The sequence below is a fragment of the Opisthorchis viverrini genome, assembly GCF_000715545.1.
Source record: "Opisthorchis viverrini unplaced genomic scaffold opera_v5_17, whole genome shotgun sequence".
In the NCBI taxonomy this organism is placed as follows: Eukaryota; Metazoa; Platyhelminthes; class Trematoda; order Opisthorchiida; family Opisthorchiidae; genus Opisthorchis; species Opisthorchis viverrini.
The window spans coordinates 1648918-1671559 of NW_008751673.1; the positions used below are offsets into that span (position 1 = coordinate 1648918).

At 46.4% G+C, this 22642-nt stretch overlaps 1 protein-coding gene across 1 annotated transcript in view; it reads right to left on the minus strand.

Moving 5' to 3' along the window:
• The window catches only part of T265_01577 (hypothetical protein), a gene marked incomplete at both ends in the record, with an annotated part of 41810 nt that overhangs the window by 11831 nt on the left and 7337 nt on the right, over positions 1–22642 (minus strand). The window contains 8 exons of the mRNA XM_009165636.1: positions 24–289; positions 3067–3116; positions 4247–4599; positions 6050–6629; positions 7334–8363; positions 12274–12875; positions 14843–15338; positions 15480–15909. Of these exons, the coding sequence (XP_009163900.1) occupies positions 24–289; positions 3067–3116; positions 4247–4599; positions 6050–6629; positions 7334–8363; positions 12274–12875; positions 14843–15338; positions 15480–15548 (3446 nt within the window). The remainder of the gene's footprint in view (positions 1–23; positions 290–3066; positions 3117–4246; positions 4600–6049; positions 6630–7333; positions 8364–12273; positions 12876–14842; positions 15339–15479; positions 15910–22642) is intronic.

The following is a 22642-nucleotide window of genomic DNA, read 5'->3' on the forward strand; positions in this document are numbered from 1 at the left end:
ATAATTGCATCGTGTCACCACATGTTGCACGGTATGGAAACCGAGCAGATTCGTCATCAGTTGACTGTGGAGAAGGTGACACCAAGTTCAGTTCTTCGTAGATCGAATCCAGCTCGTCCGATCTGGTTGGTGAGACAGGTGGTCCACTGGCTAATAGACAAGGAATGGGGATCGCGCGTTCGTGTGCTACCGAACCCTCACAAAGCTGAGGCGCTGCTCCAAGTGCCAGGTCTGATGTTCCGGATAGACTAGACACTGCATTATCATTCTCCGTGTTGTTGACAAACGCCTTGGTAGAAAAGGGCCAAATAAACGATACTTAAGATGAAGACGACAAGAATAGGTGAAAATTTTGACAACGGTTTAAAAACACTCCTCCACAGACGGGTAAGACACGAAAACCTAGTATATCGTTAGGAACAGTAAGGCCACTGTTTTAGACACCGAAGTCGAATAGCCACCACTTCTCGCCGGCCAAGCGTAAGAGAGGGTCATGGAGGAATCATTCTGGAAGGTGGACCACACCAACAAGACGCAAACTCTGCCTAATCTCTTTCACACTCTTCCGCCAAGTCGCACTTCGTACACCTCGCAGTTTGTACCTCTCTGAAGGGGGCGCGCAGAACATGTCTCGGTAGATAATGTTTCAGAATTCGTGGCACATGACCGAGTATCCATGGTTGATGTTGCTAGATGTTCTCCAAGAATAAAATATCTACTGCACAACGGAACGCCGATTGCAAATTCGTTGACACCATCCAACACCAGAAACTCTTCTGAGGTATCGTTGGTCGAATCTGTAACTCCACGTTTCACAACCACACAATAACACAACCCTTACGGTAACCTGGTACACACAACTACTGCGACCCAGTGATATGGCGTTTTGATGCCACAGTGACATAAATTAGCAAATGTGATTCAGACCTTTGAGATTTGTGCAACGGCTTCATCAGAGACACTGTCGCCAGAGCTAATACAACTGCCGCGGCATGTAAAATTCTCAAGAACCTCCAGTGATGTTTCTGTAGTTGTAAAGGTCATGTTCAGGGTGCCTGCCGAAAGACGATATGATGGCTGTCAGTTTATTCATTAAGACCGGTGCTTCGCATTCGTCTTCGAAGACGAGGACGATGTCGTCGCGTATTCCAGATTAGCAAGGTTCTCACGAGCATCGATTGGAACACCGAGGTTTTCAAGACTTTCCAGCTTTGGCCGCAATATTTAATCGAAGGAGAGATTGAACCAAAACGGAGAGAGTGGACAATCTTGTTGGACGCCATTTTTGTTGAGAAGTCTGTAATCTAACATCTGACAGTGTGGTTGACGCAGCCTCTACCCGGTCAAAATCTCGCTTGATGCTCACGAGTCAAGAATTTGCCTGCCGCCGTAAGACGATGGAGAATCGGTGACGTCAGAGAGGTTGTAACAACGGGAGTCAAATCAAAACATTCCCTGCGAGTACCGTCTTCGAAAATGGCCACTACTGTCCACTCACCCCAGTGATCTGGGACGGTCCACTTCTGCTAGATAGATGCCAACAAGCCAGACAGGCACTGGTTGAAGAAATGACTGCCAACCTTCAACAGAACAGGCGGGAGGTCGTCGGGACAAGGAGCACGACGACGCTTTAGTGGGGATATAGGCTCGGACACTAAAGTCGAAGGGTGCCGTATTCACAGTCCATCTTTCTGTTGAATGCCGGCAGTCCAGACTGGAGGTAACAGGGAGCCGACTGAATTGTTGTCCGAAGCATCGTGCGCAACGGATTATATGTTCCCCATTGCTGGATATCAGAGCCAGTTTCATCCCTGATGGTTTCAATGACAAGAGGCTTTCGAGGACCAGTCGAATGAATCAAGTGGAACAACCTGCGAACATTTCCAGCATTTTTGCATCCTACATTTCTGCGGTCTTTCGGATCCACCAAGCTCCCAAGTTTGCATGGACAAGCAGCTTGATCTGGAGTCCGATGATGTGTCCGGTTGAGTTGTTTGCGGCTAGGAGGAATATGTCGCCTGGCCTCCAACAAAGCCACGGACATACCAGAGACACAATGTTTGGATGAGGCTGGCTGAATTGTACCGCATATAGAAGCTCCACTTCGAGTATCGTTTTTGATAACTGTTCCCGTGGTAGTTAACATTCGAGGTCGCACCATTCGGTGGGCGGTGAAAAGACCGCTTCTAACAGGTCCATCTGATTTCTGGGTCTTTTCGGTGGAGAAGCAAAGTGTACGCAGTTTGCGTTCGCTTGAAAAGCGCAGTGAAAACCAACAGTAGACAAGTGCACCATCATATTCCACGCAGGTATTACCAAGGAAACGTTAGGCAGTGACCGAACCTCTCCATCGGTAACTAATGGCAATGTGACCTATTTGGATTCGCGGACGGTCCTTTCGTGGGCACAATATTGTGAAACGATTTCCGCTGTTTCGGAAAACGGCACAGTAATAGGACAATCTGTGATCGGCACACACTTTCCATGAGTCTTGTGTCCAACCATATTGGGCCTTGGCAGTGCGAAACCTACCTACTTAAGTGTTCATGTCACAGCAAGGGCAACGATGTCCGAGTATTCAGCCCGTTGTAAGAGAACAATTGGAGTATCATAGAAATCGTCCCTAGCTTCAGTCCATCGGGATTTAGGCAAATACATAGGCAGATAGATATTACTTTATTGAGATTCCTTCGGGACGTTGCCAAAAGAATCATGCAGAGGCAAATTTCAACGCACATTCGGTCAAGCAGAGAAACCTCCCCTCGATGACTCAACACACTAATCACCCCAGCGGTAGCATGTTTCACCTACCCGCCTTGATGTATGCAGCTTTTAAGGCAACTCGGTTGACGACGAAATGCGGCAGCCGATCTGGAATGATAATAATTTAGTTGTGACGTTCACAGTTGTGCGTGGGCTGGCATACTGTCAGGGCGTCCATACCTAGACAGGAGGATGGCTAGGGTCCTCAACCAAAGCCTGCGCACAAGGCATCGGATGAGTGCCGGCATACTACTTCAGTTGTACAAGTTTTTCAGAGGTTTAAAAGAAGGAAAAGAAACTCACTAGTGAAGTTTCAGAGTTGGAATCCGCAGTGCAGAGTCCGTTTGAAGGTGCTTAAAATGAAGAAAGAAATGGTAAATTGTCATATGAAAAAAAGAACAATAGCGACAGGGAATTTTATAATCTAAAAGGGTGGGACACCCTGAGAAGAATGGATGATGTCAGTACTTCATATGTGACCTAGATGAATGTTACTTCCACATGTGAACCAAGGGAATTCGGTGGTTGCAGCTTTCTAATGATGGGATCCAAGGCAAAGAAGATAAGATACTGAATGAAAAATAGTCTGGTAGTTCAGTAGGGGTTTGCAATACGAATGTGTGATATTGCTGTTAGTCTCAGCTTTTCATCCGAAAGGACGCCTAAAAGAACGTAAAACTTGCCAGTCAAGTATAAAGACCGGTTAGTTGATAAAAGTTATGGAGGATTGCACACCCGCACACACACACACACACATTCAGCTGCAACGCCCTTTTGGTGCTTAGCTGTCATACCACCCGAAGGAAGCACGAAAGCTGAGATACTGAAAAGTTACCCAAGCCCAGCTAAGAACAGTCGAGATCCAGAGGTTGGGTTCGAACCAGACTCTGCGATCAATAAGTTCACACTTTAACAACTCACCTATTCAGAAAATTCGCATATAAATATAATGCCACAGCTGAAGTAGCACAACAGCTACCCACCAAATGCTTCCTCCCAAAGAAAAATTGAAACGAACGACGGACAAACGAAAAATGTCAAAAGTCTGAAGATGCTCAAAGATATATAGGGTTTCATGGTTGGCTGATATCGTGAGTTGTGCCCAGGGCGTCTGGACACTGTCCCATCACCAGAGGAGCTATTTGTGAATTGTGATCACGGTTCACCTGATTCAACCGACTAAACATGCACCGGTAGAAGAAAATAATCAGCGAATTCTGGTAACGATACGTAGTTTAGGCCAACAAAAAATACGTATACCTTACTCAAAAATTCAAACATAGGTCTGTTATGAATTATTTTTATTTTCGCGTCAGGAAAAGCAAGTTACTGTGACCGAGAAGCTAGCTGCTCTACAGCGTTCGATGGACAAAAAATCCTAGCCGAAGAAAAAATAACTGGAGACTGTAACAAAAATATCGCTACAAATATGAGAAACGAGAAAGTTGGTTGAACAAGCCAACTAACAAATCAGACCACTTACTCCTCTGAAACTTGCTGTTAATATCACCTGTCCCCGAAACTAGGGAGTGGTTCAGAGCTTTCGGTGATTGTCCAGCCCCGAGAACTAAAGTATTTGTGGACAAGTTCCTATCGGAACGCGTTAATTGGTCGTATTCACCGCCGAATGCAAGCGAAGAACAGTCCGGGACACTGCAACGGGAACGTATTCGATGGGTTGACGAGGCAACCGCCTTACGAAAAGCGTAAGTTCGGTCGATTGATGCCCGTAATCCGTTCTTGACAAATGTCGCAGATTTGTTTGCTGAACTGGATGAGCCTACTCCTGTAGGCTCTGACCTGATGATCCGGGAAATCGGAAGTTCGCTAGTCGGGCTGCAGAAAACAAATGGTGAAGCATTCATCTGAGGGCGAAGCTGCAAGGTCACAGTGGCTACTGTGCATTTGGCTCATAATAGTCAAAAGCATGCAGGGGAATAGAAATTAGGACGAACGTTGGAACGGAGACAGGAAGTAAGTAAAAAAACAACGACTCGGTGAGCAACAGCATGACCAGGCATTGTAATATTGTTTTCGTGGTGTTCTAGGATGTAACGTGACAACGCCAGCGGTAAGTGAGACCACCCACAGGCGTGAACGAGGACGAGGCCAAGCAAACCAGGAATACTTTATCTTACTGTACAGATGATTTTGGTTCTCCTTGTCATGTGCATGAATGACCCAACAGGATGTGCGATGTGTGTGTGTGTGTCTAGGTCGTCGTTCATGTCAAATGACATGGAGCATGGATAGAATTTCTGACAATAAATCATAGCACATTCCAGGAAGAAATAAAGAAGCAACCAATGCATTTATTTCTTTGTATGGACTTCATCACCGTTTGTAGCGTCCTCCAAACAAAGAACGTTCCTGATAAGGGACTTTGAGTCACTCGGTTGCGTAAGTGCGATGTGGTGTGTGTGTCTAGGTCGTCGTTCATGTCAAATGACATGGAGCATGGATAGAATTTCTGACAATAAATCATAGCACATTCCAGGAAGAAATAAAGAAGCAACCAATGCATTTATTTCTTTGTATGGACTTCATCACCGTTTGTAGCGTCCTCCAAACAAAGAACGTTCCTGATAAGGGACTTTGAGTCACTCGGTTGCGTAACTCTGGAAGACAATGGCGATTGGAAGCTACACCCAAATAACGGTTAAGAACGGCAAAGGACATTCTTACCCTGAAAAAATATTAAGATAAGTCATCCCAGAGACAAGTATCCATAACCCTTGTCATAATGCGGATGGCAGTAATTTACATGCTTCAAAGGGTGGTTTCTCATTCAGAGGAGACTGCGGCTAGCAACTCGTGTCAAACATAGGCCGAATAACCACAAAAATCTGACGCTATTTGAATGCACGGGATTTATGATGAATGACGCTGGTCGTTCAGCATGACCACTGGCCGCCTACAGCGCAACCATGTAGGAACATTCTTCATGTTCTAAGCAATCTTCTATGATCAACCGGGCCAAAATAGCCGTCGTGGTTGCGCAGGTGGATTGAAGTGACTATGTCAATGAAGCACTTAGACACAGACCTGCCTTGCCAGAGCTTGAGTGAACTCATGATCAAAGGAAACGCGAACTGGTGAGCAATTGAGTAGATGAGCCAAGTAAACCGACTTTGAATGATTATCTAGAGGCGCCACTGAAACGTCCCCTGCTCTTATAGGAACACTCGAAATAAATGGATCTGTGGGTGTTCCAATCAGTACTCTTGACACGACAAAATATCCAAATAGGTACAAGCGCATCTTGATTATGCAACACAACACTAACCTGTTATTAGAAGAGTGTAGTGTCCGGTGAATGATACTTCGATTCGAATCAGCCTGACTGGCAGCCGGACTGGTTTTCTGAGACGGGGGAGGACCAGAAGTGCGGAGGGGGGTTGGAGCAATCGAAAGACAAGTGGGAGAAGTCCTGTTATTTGTTGAAGGAGTCCGCCCGGGGATGGCATTAACATCAGTATTCTTTATGGGCAAACATGCCCCCTTCAATGTGGAGTGGGTTGATGAGTAAGTATTGGAAGAGCTTTGGGTATTGGTGCTATGGTACCACTTTGAGCTGGACGACAGTTTCTTTAGGGCTTGGTTGGCTGAGTGCATTGCACGACGCCCCGTTGCTGAAGCCGCACCAAACAAGCCAGTACTTGGGGACTTTTCGCTAACAGGTGCTGAAAAACCTGACGAGGCAGTTCCGGTTCGTGAGGAGGACTGTGGGACTGTGTATACGGAGGGACGCGTGCAATCGACATGAGGTAAGTGTCGCACAGAGTACGACCCACTGGAACTACCATTTGACGTACTGGTTGGAGCCACAGAATTCCAACACTGGTCCAGGAACTTGATAACATGATCTGCAAAGAAAATGAAGAAAATGTACAACTTAAATCTCATCATCCCGCAGGGTAAAACGGGCAAGCGAAACGGTATCGTTGCAGCTCTATTAAAAAGTCGGTTTTATATGTCATGAGTGTCCGCTGGCACCAACCGGAGAATATTAAAGTCCATAAACTAGAAAGGTTGTAAACGGCTTTCATAAGAACCCTCTTACACTTTTCCAGCCAGTTCTAGCTTTTCACCATCTAAATAGGCTTGTTTACACGCCAACCAGGCCTAACGACCAAAAAGTGGAGAACTGAATCGAGTGAGCTAGCTACGCATGTAGCTTCGCACAGCATGTAAAGCAGAACGGCTGTGTAACATTCCAAAAGTCTTTGATGTCCCATCTTTAAAAAAAAACAATTAAATGTCGCCCGCCAGTAGCCTGAGAGTAACTTCCAAACGGACACCTTACCAGGTTTTGTGTACAGGAATGAATTAGAAAGATTTCCAGTGATCCTGGGAACGAGGCAGATGCGCTCAGCCCAGTTAACAAATGAGGGAAAGGGGGTGGAAGCTCAACGTACTCATCACACCTGTTTCAAATCTGCCATGGAGTTCTTCTTAAGAAGTGGAAAACCTTCACTCCAGTAGAAATCAATTAGCTAAGGTGGTGGCTCGTTTAGTTGTGCAAATAGAACCTAGAGATAACAAATGGACAGGTGCACGTATCATTTACCGAGTATGTTCGTTCCAGCCTGCATCCAGTCCGAAGACCTAGTAGCACCGTCTTCTACGGTTTTTGACTGTGGCTTGTCAGAGGGAATATCACGTTGGGGGTAATTTCCAACTTGTTCACTCAAAATACTCCATGAGTCAGCTGTCATGGGGGAAGAGCAGATCGCTTCAGGAGCAGGGAAAATAAGTGGGTTTGCGGAAGAAACAGAATGCTTTCCATTGGGTATCAGAGATGAGTCCTTCGCTAGGAGCAGCAGCCGAGGTGTATCACATGGTAGAGAATTCATTGCCGAGCGAACCGCCGATAAACGCGCGTCCAAAGAGCGAGAACGATAAGACGCCTTGGACAAGGTTGAAAACATCATGTCCGAGTGATCTGACGGAAAATCGTTCGAATAAGGCTGAAAACCCCCACTACTTGCGTCAGTGTTCGAATGTAGACAATCACAACAGGTCCCACATGCACAATCTGTGGTTGGCAGAGATCCTTGGCGTATATTGAACAGAGAACAGCAAGTACAAGAGGTATGAATATCACTATACGCTGGACCCACTACTTGGTCAGTGTTCGAATGTAGACAATCACAACAGGTCCCACATGCACAATCTGTGGTTGGCAGAGATCCTTGGCGTATATTGAACAGAGAACAGCAAGTACAAGAGGTATGAATATCACTATACGCTGGACAGTCAGGGACATCACTCATGGGTCGCTTCACATCTATTTCGTCCGTGAAAAACAAGGGGTCGGATCGGGGGCGGGGAGTAACCACGTTGTCATCACCGTCCTCTGTGCTGAGAGAATTGGTGGGAGAAAATGGCCTTTCACATGCGGTGTTGGGGTAGTCGCAAACTACGCTTTCAACTCCTGACTCTGCGGCGTTATCCGGTACATCGGTTGGAGTCAGGTGCCTCTTCTTTGAGGAAATTCCCAAAACGAAAATGTAACCATGGTAAGCCGGCCCTGAATTCATGGGTAACGCGATGCCACGAGCTCTGTTTGTGGTGCACTGGAGTACACCATTCAGAAACTGAAGGAAAACGAAAACGTTATTACTTTGGGCAGTATGCTATGGGCAGAGCTGCTGATAGTTTATTGGTGATGATCCAAAAACACTAAGCGACGAATGCAATCTTAAATTATGTACACACTAAAGACATGGAGTATACCTGCCCTCTGAAAGATTGACCTCCATTTGGAGTGCGAATGAACTAAACGATGCACACAAGCTAACACACAAAATTTATCTTACAGCTTGTGCTTCCGCGGTTAAGGCCTGCAACAGGCCCGAGTTTCAATTGTTCCATCATGGCTCTAGTAGCAAGTAAAAAGCTCAGTCTTTTGTGATGAGAACACTGGTAAGACCAGCCTTTAATGCTTGTGAAGAACAGTTAAATTTGCAGTTCAGAAATCAAGTCACGGAGTTAAAATAGAAGTACTGAATGAAACTGCTTTGTACCATGCAACACAGCGAACTGTTCCGATTATCCAGGAAAACCTGACTAGACTGTTGTGAGACGTGAACAAAAGGTTCACTCTGTACAGCCTGCTGCCGATACGAAACGCAGGGCAAAGCGACGTAAAATAGTGCGCTTAAAAAATGAGTATTTCTGAGTTCTAAAAAAGGTGCGTCCCGTAACACACAAAACCCAGCGCACATGAAAAACCAATAGACAGACAAACAGTGTGTGAATGCGTGCAACGGCAACTCGGTCAGTCCCTGAAAGTCACCGAATCAATTCGAAAGGACCATGTTTAGCGCTCACTAGTAGTTCACACTTGAGAACGCATGTAACCGAATGTGTTTGTCTTGGAGGAATAGCAGAAAATTACATTAGAAATAGCAGATGACTGAGTGATGTAGCACAGACTAACAATGTCATAGAAGTGAACAAAATCTCAGCCAGCACACCGTCTGAAATCCATTCACACACCAGAGAGGCGTAATAAGCCTATCGTGTGGAAGCAACCGATAATTCGGCACACACCTTAATGTGAGAACATGCCACTTAGTTTGGAGGAAAAACATAGAACTGCATATTCCTACCATGCGGTGGTCATCGAAAGCGAGAACGGGGCGTTTTGTACTTTCAGTTTAGTGAACAGCTTCCGAACAGGAGCGTAAGGGACCGGCTCCAGCTAATCAAAAAGACTACGCCTATAAGATCGACATCCCAATCAGCGCAAAAGAGTTTGCCGTGCATAGCAGGGTGATCAACAAGAGGCGCGCGCAAATGGAGAGTTAGAAGCCATCTAAGTGAAGTCAGTTAGACGAAATCAGTTTCGAAATCATGGGTCAAACGTAAACCAGGCTTGCGGAGCGCACCAGTTATATGAATAGATTACCTATCAAGTGAAATAGTCGAGCTATCCAGAACTTTAGTTTCAAATGTAATAACACCAGCGTTGACACTATTGCTTGATTGCTAAGAACACGGCTTTGTCAGAAAATAGAACGGGGTATGATGGGCTTTGAAATGAGAAGTTCAAGCACACGTGGCATCGATAAAAAGACACGACTGGAGACATTTTTCCAAGATTAAAAAAGTCAAAACCGATTGGACTTGGTGCCAATCCATCACAAACACTCTGAGGTACCAATACTCTCGAATACTCGCTCGCAATCTAGATGGAAACTAGAAGCACGAGCCCCACTGACATTTGTTAGCCGCTACGCTTTGTGATATCTGAGCAGAGCGCAAAGACAGTCACAGGTATTCTGTCACAAAACCGCCTATACTCACCACCATCCCATCTATATCCTTCAGTTTGCACCAGTGTGAAAATGATGTCAGCAACAACACTCCACCAGGTAGACGACGATCGGCATGTGTAGCACATGGCGGATCCACCAAAGGACCCGGTGCCGGAACTTTTTGGTAGTCAAAAAACCTATGGAACAACCATAAAAACCACAAAAATGTTACGAATTTCCTGGGAGATCCACTAATAGCGACGGTCTCCATGTGTCGGTGCTCTTGCTTCTTGCAATCACACCAATGCACTGGAACTTAATGATATTCCCTAGCACCTCAGAGGTCAGCACATCCACTACGATTACCCTTTTGAAGATGGTTTGAGGGAATCTGTCCGACCTCTTCCTCTTACTAAAAGCAAATAAGTTAGGTAAAAACTAAATGCCAAAACCACCACCATCTTTACAAAAGCCAGACTGAAGGCAGTCTGGATCAGAAGCTCGTTGTCGCTTGAGTAAGAAGCTACACTCAAATACATGAAAGTGAAGGGGTTTGCAGGTTCACAGGCGTCACAAGGCGTCAATATGGAAGGAGGATAGGGGGCAGGCAAATGCCACTTAAAATACTTACTGCTGAACAGTGGAGAAGCGGAAAGAAGCTTCAGACAACCGACTGAATAGCTGGCGGGGATCTCCGGTATTTTCGCCTGTTCCATTTCATCGGTACGCACAAGACTTCGCAATCTGCGAATCTGCTCACTTTTACACAGAGTCCAAAAGCACACCCAACTGGTTGTGGTAGCGAGTGGGAAGGATTTACCTCCAGGCCTCCAGTATCTCATTAGAATTTAAGTATCTGAATGCAGTTGGCTGGATTGCACTAGAGGCAAGTCCCGGTACAGCCTTGGAGATGTAATTTAACATTTGAAATATGGTTGCTTGGTAGGCACTAAACAGATGGCTTTGGAACGTATTTGATCTTAGGACTTGTCACCTATTACGCAACGTGTGCGCGTTTTGAGGATACCTGAACGGTTTAAAAAAAAATTGGTAGCAATTATGTGCAATCGGAGTCTGCACAAGGATTCCACGATCGATTCTCGCGATCACCAACTTGTGGTAAATTGGCTCGGGACTGCCTGCTGATGGTCAGACGATTTTCGTTATTTCGGTGTTTGGTACAGTATATGGTCAGCACACCACTACAATAGGCGCTCTCTGATGCCTATGCATCTTGTGTTCAACCCAAGATCACAACCGCACTACATCCTAAGAGAGCTAGGACTGATCAATTGGAAGCTCATGCGCCAGCGGCCACACTGATGTCTGAGTTTCCTGTGCTTCCTAAAAGAGCACAGAGTCATAAGACACTTTTGACAGAGCCGCAATTCGCTGCGTCATAAGAAGGCACAACAACCGGGCAATGATGCCCGCGGTATCGGGATCATTTCAGATAGTGCCAAAGGGACCGTACATAGGTGACTTATGCTAGCTTACTTTGCACACAGTGGCCTACCTTCAGACTTGTGAAGCACGTTCACATATTTCGTGAGCTTCATCATAAGGATACAGTACAACGAACCGGGTAACTAAGTGTTATCCGATTCCCTCCAAGGTGGGACTGCACGCATTATGACCACGTGATGGGTGTTCATAAATGATCCACTTCCCTGTAGCATAATATACGACTAGATCGTAACCTATTAAAAAACGGACGAATTTTGCACGTCTTCCATCTAATAAAAGTGTCGCAGCTAAACTGATGGCTGTCGAAGGTCTGAGACACTGTGTGGAGATGAACGCCCGATTGCAAATAATAAAGTGCCAACAAAAGACTCAACCAAATCCCAGCTAGATCCGTTGTGACACTTCGAGCAAATGTACCGAATCTGCCACCACTGGTTGTTGCAGTTGTAACGATCTTCAAGATATCAAAGTATTTTCCTTTCTAAATTGCGCAGCATGTAGTGCTATATTCAGGAAAGTAAAATACTCATGTTGTGGTAGTCTCGTCCCCCATTTCCACTCAGGTGTCCATTTATCACACACTTTGTCCTTTCCAATTGACCTGTTATGTCACCAAACAGGTACAAAACCCTAGCTAATGTGTGGCCAAAAAGCCGCTTGAACCGTGCAGTATTCAGAAGAACGAACAACCATTAACCTGATCAGCCGGATATCCCTATATACACAGGTCCGTTTGAAAAAAAAACGCATGAAAGACAAACCATTCGGGTCAACGTACCTTATGTAAGGAAAGGAGTGTAGCATGCACCTGACCATTCTGAATCGGATGAGATGTAGGTTGGATGGTCGGCGACATATCCACTTCAGTGGTTCGAATATACACTGGGGGAATTCTGTCAGTGGGCAACGGCCAAGAAGCATGAACCGAAATAGGCTGCATAGGCTGTTGTGCATAGGTGCTGTCGTCGATAAAGTTGGGTTGCGACTGAATCGAATGAGACTGATTGGCCCGAGTACAGAGCAGAGGGTTGACAGAGAAACCGGCGCATGTCAGCAGGTGAACTATGGCCTGAGAGGCTAACAAGTCCGTGCACGCACAGGCAACAGCAACGGACAGCTCCGGAGATAACGGCAAAGTCGAATTAGGAAGTTTAGCAGGCGGGGATGTTCCAGCTGCAACACCATAAATCTGCCCCATACAGTGGCTATCAGTACTTAGGCCCGGCTCCAAGCATTGAGGGTTGAGGGGAAAGAAGCGGTATACCAGTTGTTTGAACACATGGTCCATGCAACCACCCCAAGGAAACGATGGACAACAGTGTGGCAAACTGTCATGACTGAACATATGGTAGAACGAGGAAGTATGTGTGCCTGAAACTCCTGCAAAATATATGAAAAAATTGAAAACCAGTTAAGTTGCCGATATCGATATAGACTGTGGGTGATAATTTCTGAATCCGTGGACATAGTTAATGAAGTCACAGTTGAGTGTAGTCTGCTACTAGCGTCTGGTGCATGGTACTGTTGAAATAAACAAAAAAGGATAGGCCGATGCGTCGCATAAAGTCAGCTCAGCGAAACTACCGACGAGGATGACCCATTGAGAAAATAGACGCGATCCATGATCAACCTCACAAAACCACTAAGGTGAGTAAGAAAATCTCACAACACTATGGGGTTTTGTGAAAAGCTGCATTCATGAGTACTCGAGCACAGGCTCTTGGTCAGAAAGATCCAAGATACAAGGCTTTAGCGACCTTGCTGAATCCCAGCCATGGTGCCGACTACGGGCTGCATCCTAGGCTGTGCGGTGAAAAGATGCCACAGCTACAAGATCTGTTCACTTTTTAGAGACTATACAATTAAGCCAGTGAAAACCTACGTTGTCAGACGTTCATCTAGAGATAGGTGCGGTCGCAAAACGCAGTGGAATTCAGTGAAAGTTAGTAGAGGTCCATTTGTCATGTATTTTCAGCACCTGCAGCCGCGGTATGTCTGTGAAGTATTCACGTTTAATGTTCGTGTACTTGTGGTCAGAGACAATCATAACAAACCACTACAGTGACAGTACACCATATAAGGGTCCGCACGGTCCGTGTAGCCGGCTCGTAGAACGAGCAATATCATGAAAGAAACTGACAAACTTTGACAGACGGTCTGGATGAAGGGGATACGTCCTGAGTTCTACCATAAACATCATTATCATAAGAACCACCCTCAATCTTACCATCGTTCACGCGGCCATTGAGTGAACAGATGTCGTTCGAAATTCTCGAACCCTGAGATATTACCGAAAACAACTATTGTGCTTAAGAAATCTAACCGTGGCGACGGCTAGTGAGAACGGCTGCTCCGGAGAATTCGATGCGATTACCGTTGAATCATAGGACACATAAACCAGACGTTTTCGTTCACTCTTTGTTTTAAAAATGCACAAGCTGGTTAGTAGCATGGGGAGATCATCAGCATCGTTCAGCAGTAACATCTGGTACCTAGCTGCCATGCTACCCGAAGGAAGCACGAGGGCTGGGATACTGCCAGGTTGCCCAAGCCCAGACAAGGGAAGTCGAGAGGCAGAAATCGGGTTCGAACCACGGACCTTCCGGTCAGTGAATTCGTGCTCTAACCACTTAAGCCATCCCGCATGAGGAGGTCTACCATAGCCTCCACAACACAGTAGAAACTCATCTGGCGAGACCGATCACAGCTGGTTGTTATCAAGTGTTGGTCGCTGGTGAAGCTTGACCACACTATCATTTTAAGCCCACTCAAGATAATCATCCAGTTGGTACATATGATCAACAATATTCACTGATCGATACGATTAGCATGCAGTGAATCAGAATAACGGCAGACTGACGTGGCGCAGCAGACTTATACAGGCGTAGTTCAATTAGCTGAACAGCGATAACACGACACACCTGCCAGGTGCTTGAGTGGTAAAAGTTGAGTTGAAGGAAGGTCACTGACTTAGTCATAAAAACCTAAAATCGAAATTCGGCTGGGCATACACACTGGAAAGCCAACGGGGCACATGTATCAGCAGAAAAGGGCATCACGGAAAAATACTGAAAAACACAGCTCGATATCCATTTACGGCAATAAGATAAACAATCCAAAATTCATATGCACCATTGCAACATTTTAACTGGATGAGTGGATAGCTCGGGTACCTGAATTGAATTTCTCAGTATGCTAACTGAAGCATGGGATTCACACTGGGATAAGCGACAACAAAAGTCGAAAAAAATAGCGGTGGATACTAGATAGGAAGAAGTGGATGAGCAGCAGAACATACTCTACGAAATATCGTACAAACGGAAGATGGTATACAATGCGCAGCTCACCTCTGGCAGAAACAGGACAGTGTCCAGAACCATAAAATAATGGCGAAGTGGTGGGAGGAAGAAGTAGGTTAAACTGAGCAGCAACGAGTGTTTGTCTTTCAGACGGAAGATATGTCATGGCTTGATAACGCCAATCGTCCGATAACTGTTGATCTAACCAACTTAAGTGAGTTTCCTTGATTCCTCTGGGAGGCGCGGTAAATATATTGTCCAGAGCACATGCCGAACAAGGATCAGTCGTTTGTATACCTGTACTGGTTGATGTTGACATCAGAGAACTGTCCGAAGAATCATTCAGTCCTGCTCTTGACTCATTCATACTTGCGACTTGGTGAACCATGAATTCTCGCGAGTGATCGCTTACCGACGAAGCGTCGCGCAGTTGGATAAGGTAGGCCCCCACAGCTTGCAGGAACAGATCTGTTCGCTCAACCAGCAAATCCAAGAAATCCTCGCGAGCCCGAGTGTGGAGATCGTGTTGGAAATTTTTGTACATCTGTGGATAGAGTGAGATATACTGGGTACAGGATCGTCGCTGCTACTGGTAAGAAAAGGAGATGCATTAAGAGACATGGAACCTAGGCAAAATGTTTCAGTAAAAACAGAAAACAGTAGTGATCAGAAGGATGTTACTTACGGTTGAGATTTGCTCATCAGTCAGGTCACTTGGTTGTAATTCGCTTATGATATTCTGCACCTCAGACATTGGTTGCCCCGGAAGTATGCATTTTGTAACCACTTCTGTGGGCTCAGATACTGATGCCGAATTGGTTGGTCCAAGAAGGATACGTGACTGCAGGCCAGCCTCCAGCCGAGCCTGCTCTAGGTAGCGGTGCTCATTGAGCAGTAGCTGGTTGACGTAAAGTTGTAATGGGGAATCGTGAAGTTCTTGGGGCTCCAGAACTAACTTAAAGGGTATCCGGTCGTCCGCAAGCTTTGCACGTCCAGCGATATCGTTCTCGTTCAACGTGATTAGTCCATGGGGATCAACAGTGCGCGAAGTGTCTTGAAAATACAGTGCAAACTCGTTCTGATCGCGAAGGTACTGCGCAATCTCCTCAATGGATCTGATGGCCAAAAGAGTTGAGAAATATTTATGTAACCAATGGTCATGAGTAAATCTACTAGCTACATTAAGCAAAGGCACTGTGTAAGCTACTTTTAGACAACCATAAACATCTGAGCCTACAGTGAGCAGGCATTTTCGACCATGACGGCACGACAGCAATCCTTAATTCAGGAAGCACGTCCGTCCTCGCCAAGTACAATTCGAAAACCACGCACCCATCGGTCAACACAGTTGAAAAATAACCCGTGCGTCTACCTAAAAAACCGGCCAGATTTCGATATTCTTACTGAAACATAAATGTATCACGTGTCAAAAGAAATAAAACCATCCAGTTCGTAAGCAACAGCTCGAGAGAAAAAACGAGAACGTATTTGGCCAAAAACACTCCGACCAAAGTTTGCATGCGAGCGTCAGACCTCCAGTGTGCATCTAGACAGCGTGCCCGAAGTGGGTGACGTTTGAGAAATCTATCACACGACCGCGTACCTACAGCGCAGTGGATCCGCACTTTCTCATTGGCGGCCATTGTCATTACTATAAACCACACCTTTCGTATATCGACAAGTGGTAATTTTCTCTCTATATTTTCATCTCATGTACTATCGTCATTAGACGAGTAAAGCATACATTCTGTTTTCCTAATCTCGACGTGAAGAACCACTCAAATATCCCAACAGCCATCAAGTCACATATATGGGCATTATGCGCTGATTATGAGAATGTAAGTCTGCATTATTAGCAGCCACCTCAACCAGCTCACAGATGCCAAAAAACAGAAGCTGGTGCGTTTGTATTAAAGCACCTACAACAGTACTTCCAAACATGCAGTGAATTCTTAATGGGACCAAGAGATAAGAAGCCGATTCCCATTCTGTTTTGTGGCGAACGAGAACGCGAATTGGGCAACCGCGATCGATGAAGCTTCGCTACTATGGCTGTCAGTGAGCAACTGAAACAGCGTTCTGTGGAAACTAGTTCAGTGTACAATCCCTCAAAAAGCAGGTTACTCTGCCTCTCGACTTCCCCTGTTTGGGCTTGGGCAACCTGGCAGTATCACTAGGATACGAAATGTCTCACGGAATGATAAAAGCAGACCTTGAACATTTTCGAGCCCTACGGGAGTCACCTCATCCATGTAACATCCGTTCACGACGAAGAGTGGTCGGAATGCTGACATACTACGCAACTGGATCCAATGTTTTCCGGATAAAACTCATCAAATCGTCCACAACCAGATCTCCCTATTCCAAATAGCGTATAAACTGCATTAAAAAAATCCAGAATACGATTTGGAAACGGCCTCCGCGTGTTTACCATAGACTACACTCATCCATTTGTTGTGGAAACTGATGCTTCCGACATGGCCATTGAGGCTACTCTCCATCAAGACAGGCGCCATGTAGCTTTCTTTTCACGCAATCTGTCACAGAGTAAAAAAAACGCATACACAATGAGCGTCATCATTCGGCAATTGAGAAAGAAGTATACGCAATCGTTGGGGCTCTACCAGATTGGCAATAACTTCACACTTGTCACGGATCAAAGATCAGTCCCCTTTATGTACAACAAACAGCACAAAGGCAAAGTGAAGAACGACAAAATCCAGAGATGGAGACTTGAACTATCCTGTTTTCATTACGATGCTCAATACCGTCCATGTAATCAAAATAAAGCCGGTGACGCACTCTCGCGAACTGATAACATAGCTGCGATGTCACAAGTGGATCTCAAACAACTTCATAACACGTTGTCAACCCGGCATCACGCGGATGCTTCATTTCGTTCGCGCAAAAAAATTTGCCCTTTTTACTCGAGGATGTTAGGGCGATTACAAATCAATGTGGTATTCGTTCCGAACTGAAGCGTCGTTTCCTCAGTCACCCTTTTGGCAGTCTTATTAAAGTTATACAACCCTTTGAAAGCGTCAGCGTAGATTTTAAAGGCCCACTGCCATCGATATTCCACAACAACTACCTTTTAACAATGATCGACGAGCACTCCCATTTCCTATTCACCTTCACGTATACGGATGTGTTCTCGTCCACCGCGCCCGAGTGTTTTAATCAGTTGTTTTCTTTGTTCGGAAAGTCCTCCTCATACGTTCAGTCTGATCGTGGTGGAGCTTTCATGTCAGGTGGAGTACAAACGTTTATTCACGACAGGGGTGTGGCAACCAGTCGAAAAACTCCACACAATCCATGCGGTAACGGACAAGTCGAACGGCTCAACGGCACTCTTTGGAAATCTATCACTCTGGCATTGAAGACCCAACAACAGAACGTTACTGAATGGGAATGTGTGCTCCTAGATGCCTCGCACTCTGTTCACTCCTTATTGTGCACCACTACTAATACAACTCCACACGAAAGATTTCCTAATTTCCGCAGGAGGTCAACGTACGGCAACTCTATTCCGACTTGGTTATCGACTCCCATCATCATCGTCATTGTCAGCTGTGAGAACTGCGTACTTGTCGTATAGTGGTTGTAGCTGCCACAGTTTCGTTCACAGATGATCCGGGGAGGTGGGGTAGGTAGCTGCGCATTAGATGCGGGAGACGATAAATTAGTGCGTAAATACAGCACTGTAGGTGGACTATTAAGTGGGGGGTTGAAAAGATAGCTATGCATTGAAGGCAATAGCTTGGATGCACCAGCGCCATTGAGGGCGCGACTGGGCCATGTCTGACAATGTCCCTAGTCATTAATGTGGCCCGTCTCGGAGTCCCCATTCAGGAAGACGGCAAGGACCAGCGCAGCTGAGTTTGCTGGTAATGGCTTTTATATTTTGCTGCCAAGTCATTGTTTGACCGCCTCTGGCTCTCTTCCGCACTTCACGTGGTTGTGCGAAAAGAGCCCTTCTGGCCAAGCCAGCGCAAGCTGTGCAGTGTGATCAGTTCATCTATCGAGGGTGACTTATTTCTCCCGAACACCATTCGACGTACTTTAGCATGGCTGATCCGGTGTTTCCACCAGATTCGGGCAATGCTCCAAATACATCGACGGTCAAACACCGAAAATCTTCTGACGTCCTCGGTGCGCAGCGGTCGGTTTTCTGATCCATATGATAATGGAGCGCACCGCAGCATTGTGAATTCGACTCTTGACGGAGAAGCAGATGTCACGCCTACGCCACAGGTGATGTAGGTTCACACAAGCTGCTTTGGCCTTCTCAATTCGGATGTCAATATCATCTTTTGTGAGACCACCGGGACTGATGCAGCTGCCCAGGTAAACAAATTTGTCTACTACCTCAATTGGTTCATCCGCAGGCATGAGGATAGGGTTCGAGCCCACCCAGCCTTGCAGTAGCACTTTAGACTTTGCAAGAAGCGCATGCCGTGAGGCAGAATTATTCCATTTATCTAAAATCGCTTGCATTGGGGAAGGGTCTGAACCAAGGAGAGTAATATCGTTTGCATACTCAATGTCTATGAGGGAACGTCCCGGGAGCATTTCGACTCCCAAGGTTTCAGACAGGCAGAGGATGTTCAAGCAGCACAGCAATAGCAAAGACAAAGTGGAAATGGGAAAGAGGACAGCTTCATCTTACACCACTGCACGTGGTGAACTCCGGGGAGAGCTTCCATTATACTCATACGCGCCTACAGGAGTTCGCATACAGTGTCCTCATAAGGGAGGGAAAACTAGATGGGATACCTTTAATCGCCAGACTCTGCCAAAGTTGTTGACGATCGATGGAGTCAAAAGCAGCTTTCAAATCCAGAAAAACGACCAACGTGAGACGTCTGAAGGGGTGGTGCTGTTCAAGGATTTGTCTCAAGGTAAAGATATGGTGGATGAATTCTCGACCAGGGCGGAACCCAGCTTGATTCTAACGAATCTATCTCCCAATAACCCATCAAACTGCACAAAATAATGCTAGAGAGCACTTTAGACAAGACGGATACGAGGCTGATACCACGATGGCTTCCACATGAGGTTCTCGCGTCATTTTTGGAAATTGGTATGACGGTCGAGGAGCTCCATTCGGCTGGTATTGCTTTCGTTCCAAATCTTCTGCAGTACGGTTGTCAGACTGCTTACCAGGACTTAGCCACTTTTGAAGAGCGAGGGGTGTAGACCATCCGGACCCGGTGTCTTGTCACACTTCAGGATTGAAATCTCACGCTGGATTTCTGTTGCTGATGCTTCGTTCGGGCCCAATTGCTTCTTCTAGCGGTTGTGTTTACGGGGACCAGGTGAACCGTTTTTGGAAGTACTCAGCCCACTGCTCAAGATGGCGATTGAGAGAGCGAATTGCTGTCCCGTCTTTTCCGCATATCGCCTCATTGACACCTGCGTTCTTTTGACCCATTGATCGAATCAGTTGAAACAAGGAGCGGCTGTTGCCTGCGGCGATAACCTTCTCAATCTGTTGTATCTTGCGGTGGCCGTCTATTGGTTACGCCTGAACTGAGCCTGCCAGACTACGCGATAGGGAGAAGACAGAGAACTGGGGACACGGCTGGTTGCCAGGACAAAATATACAGAGCGTCTGCATAAATATATAGGATGACTAATTGGCCAAATATGGTCGTTCACTTGTTCGTTCCGTACAGCCAATGGTGGTGTTGCGGTCGTGAACAGTCTCAGGCCCACTACGCTTGTCGTATGTTGCTAAGCCGTGTTTGGTGAGAGCCGCCAACTCACCTGCCTTCCGGACGTGCCGTACCGATGGTGACCTTGGGGATGCGTCACTCTCTGCACATGCGCTTTTTTCTGTCTGGGCGCGTCCTGACAATCTCCTGGGCCTTTGAAATCAACCAGCGTTCTGTCAGTTTTCAAGCTCCTGATTGTCCGGTGTTTGAGGGATCTGCGTGCGCCATCATAGTTGCTAGTTGCTGGTATGGCCTTTCTGGAAGCAATAGGAGCCGCTGATCTCGAAGATATCCAGTGCTCACTGATTCGAGTCAGACGGACTGGACAAAAGCTCTAAAAGCTGACAGCAATGCTTCTTTAACTCGCCTCCATTCATCCTTCAAGCAATCTTCGTCGTCCACATGACTATGCGTTTCCAGTAGCTTTCTAAACAGATCAGCTCGATACTCTTCAGCTACTGAAACTTGTCGAAGTTGATGAACGGAACTGCTCTCTTTTGGCACGCGTAGTGCTGGCGGAAAGCGAAGTCCTAAGCGGGCTCGCACGATGGCGTGATGAGTCTCAGAAGGAAGGACAATCCCTGACTGAGGCTCTCTATCGGTAACAGATAGCCATATGGTCCAATTGAGTTCACGGCTGCCTTGTGATAGGTGGCCTCCAAGTAACTCGATGCGTGCGCTTGTGTTGGAAGTTCGTAATGGCCAGGAACAGACAATGGTCTGGGCACAGCTAAAGAATCTGCTCTCCATTATCCGTACGCTCAGTATCGACTCCAAATCGACCTAACTGTTCTTCTTCTGGACTTAGTAGTCCGATTTGAGCATTCATATCACCCGCCAGGATTACTATACCCGTCCTTCTTGCAGACCGAAGCAGTCGTTACAGATCTTGGTAAAACTCGTCCTGCTCAGTCTAAGAACTGAATTCTGTCGGGGCGTATGCTGATACGACAAATAAACACTTGCATCAATCTTAATTGAGCCAGGTAACCGCACAGCGCGAAGACGAGTTTACTGGGATCCAGTCCAGTAAGGCGCTTCCAGCCTTGGACTGAGTGCAACTCCCACACCGTAGGAACCACGTTCCATTCCGTCAAGATCAGCGGATGACCGGAGAGTGAAATGTGGAATATCTGTGCTCGTCCTAAGCGACTTGAGGAGCACAACCGAAGTGGGGTCATGTACAAGTGTTTCGGAGTCAACTTATATCGATAGAGAGGGAAACCAACGTTTCAGCAATGGATGCCGGTTGTCCAGCTTGACAGAGAGTACGGACATTAAAGGCTGTTACGCGGATCGGATCTTTTGAGGTTATTAGGTGATTATTTTGGTTTACTTTTCTGGACGGTGGTTGAGACACGGAACAGTGGCTACGGGATTGGCAGATGGGTTGATTGCACTGCATTGTACGATGGGTTGAGAGGGAATAACATAGTAGGCCGGTGAGCGAAGAGCTGCAAGGGCAAATGATACTTCCTGGTTGCCCAGGCCGAAGAACGGGGTTTAATTGAGCTTTTGACTCCAAAGTCTGACCCACAAGACAGTGGGAGGATGTAGGGGATGTTCGGAAACCCTGACCCTAGCCTCTGACTCAAGAGTCTGGACCGCGAGACAGTGGTTGTTAGGGTTTTTGGGACTCTTCACGGAGCCAAAGACTCAATAGCCTGACCTACTTGGTTGTAAAGGGCCGGCGTGGCCCGAGGGCGCAGGGAATGGGGCATTACCGTCTCATTCCTGATGCGGCTGCGCACAGCAGGTACCTTTTGAGCAGCACCGGACTCTTTGGTTCCACAAGTATTTCGACCGTTTTGAATAGTGTGCCGGCGGACACGTTCCAGAGGTAGTAGGCCAGCGTTCGTAAAACGACCTCCGGAAAAGAACGGACTTCAGATTTTGGGCTGAAAACCTTGAAGAGCATTTCAGCTGGTCTCTCTAGAATCATCCTCTGGAACGAGCAAATGAACCCGAGAGAAAAATCGACGTCAGTCCACCGTGCAATTCATGAGCTGTTAGGAGGCACTCCTCCTACGAACATAAAAATCGACGTCCACCGTGCAATTCATGAGCTGTTAGGAGGCACTCCTCCTACGAACATATTGCTCACATTTCTCCCTATATATTTAAGCAAGCC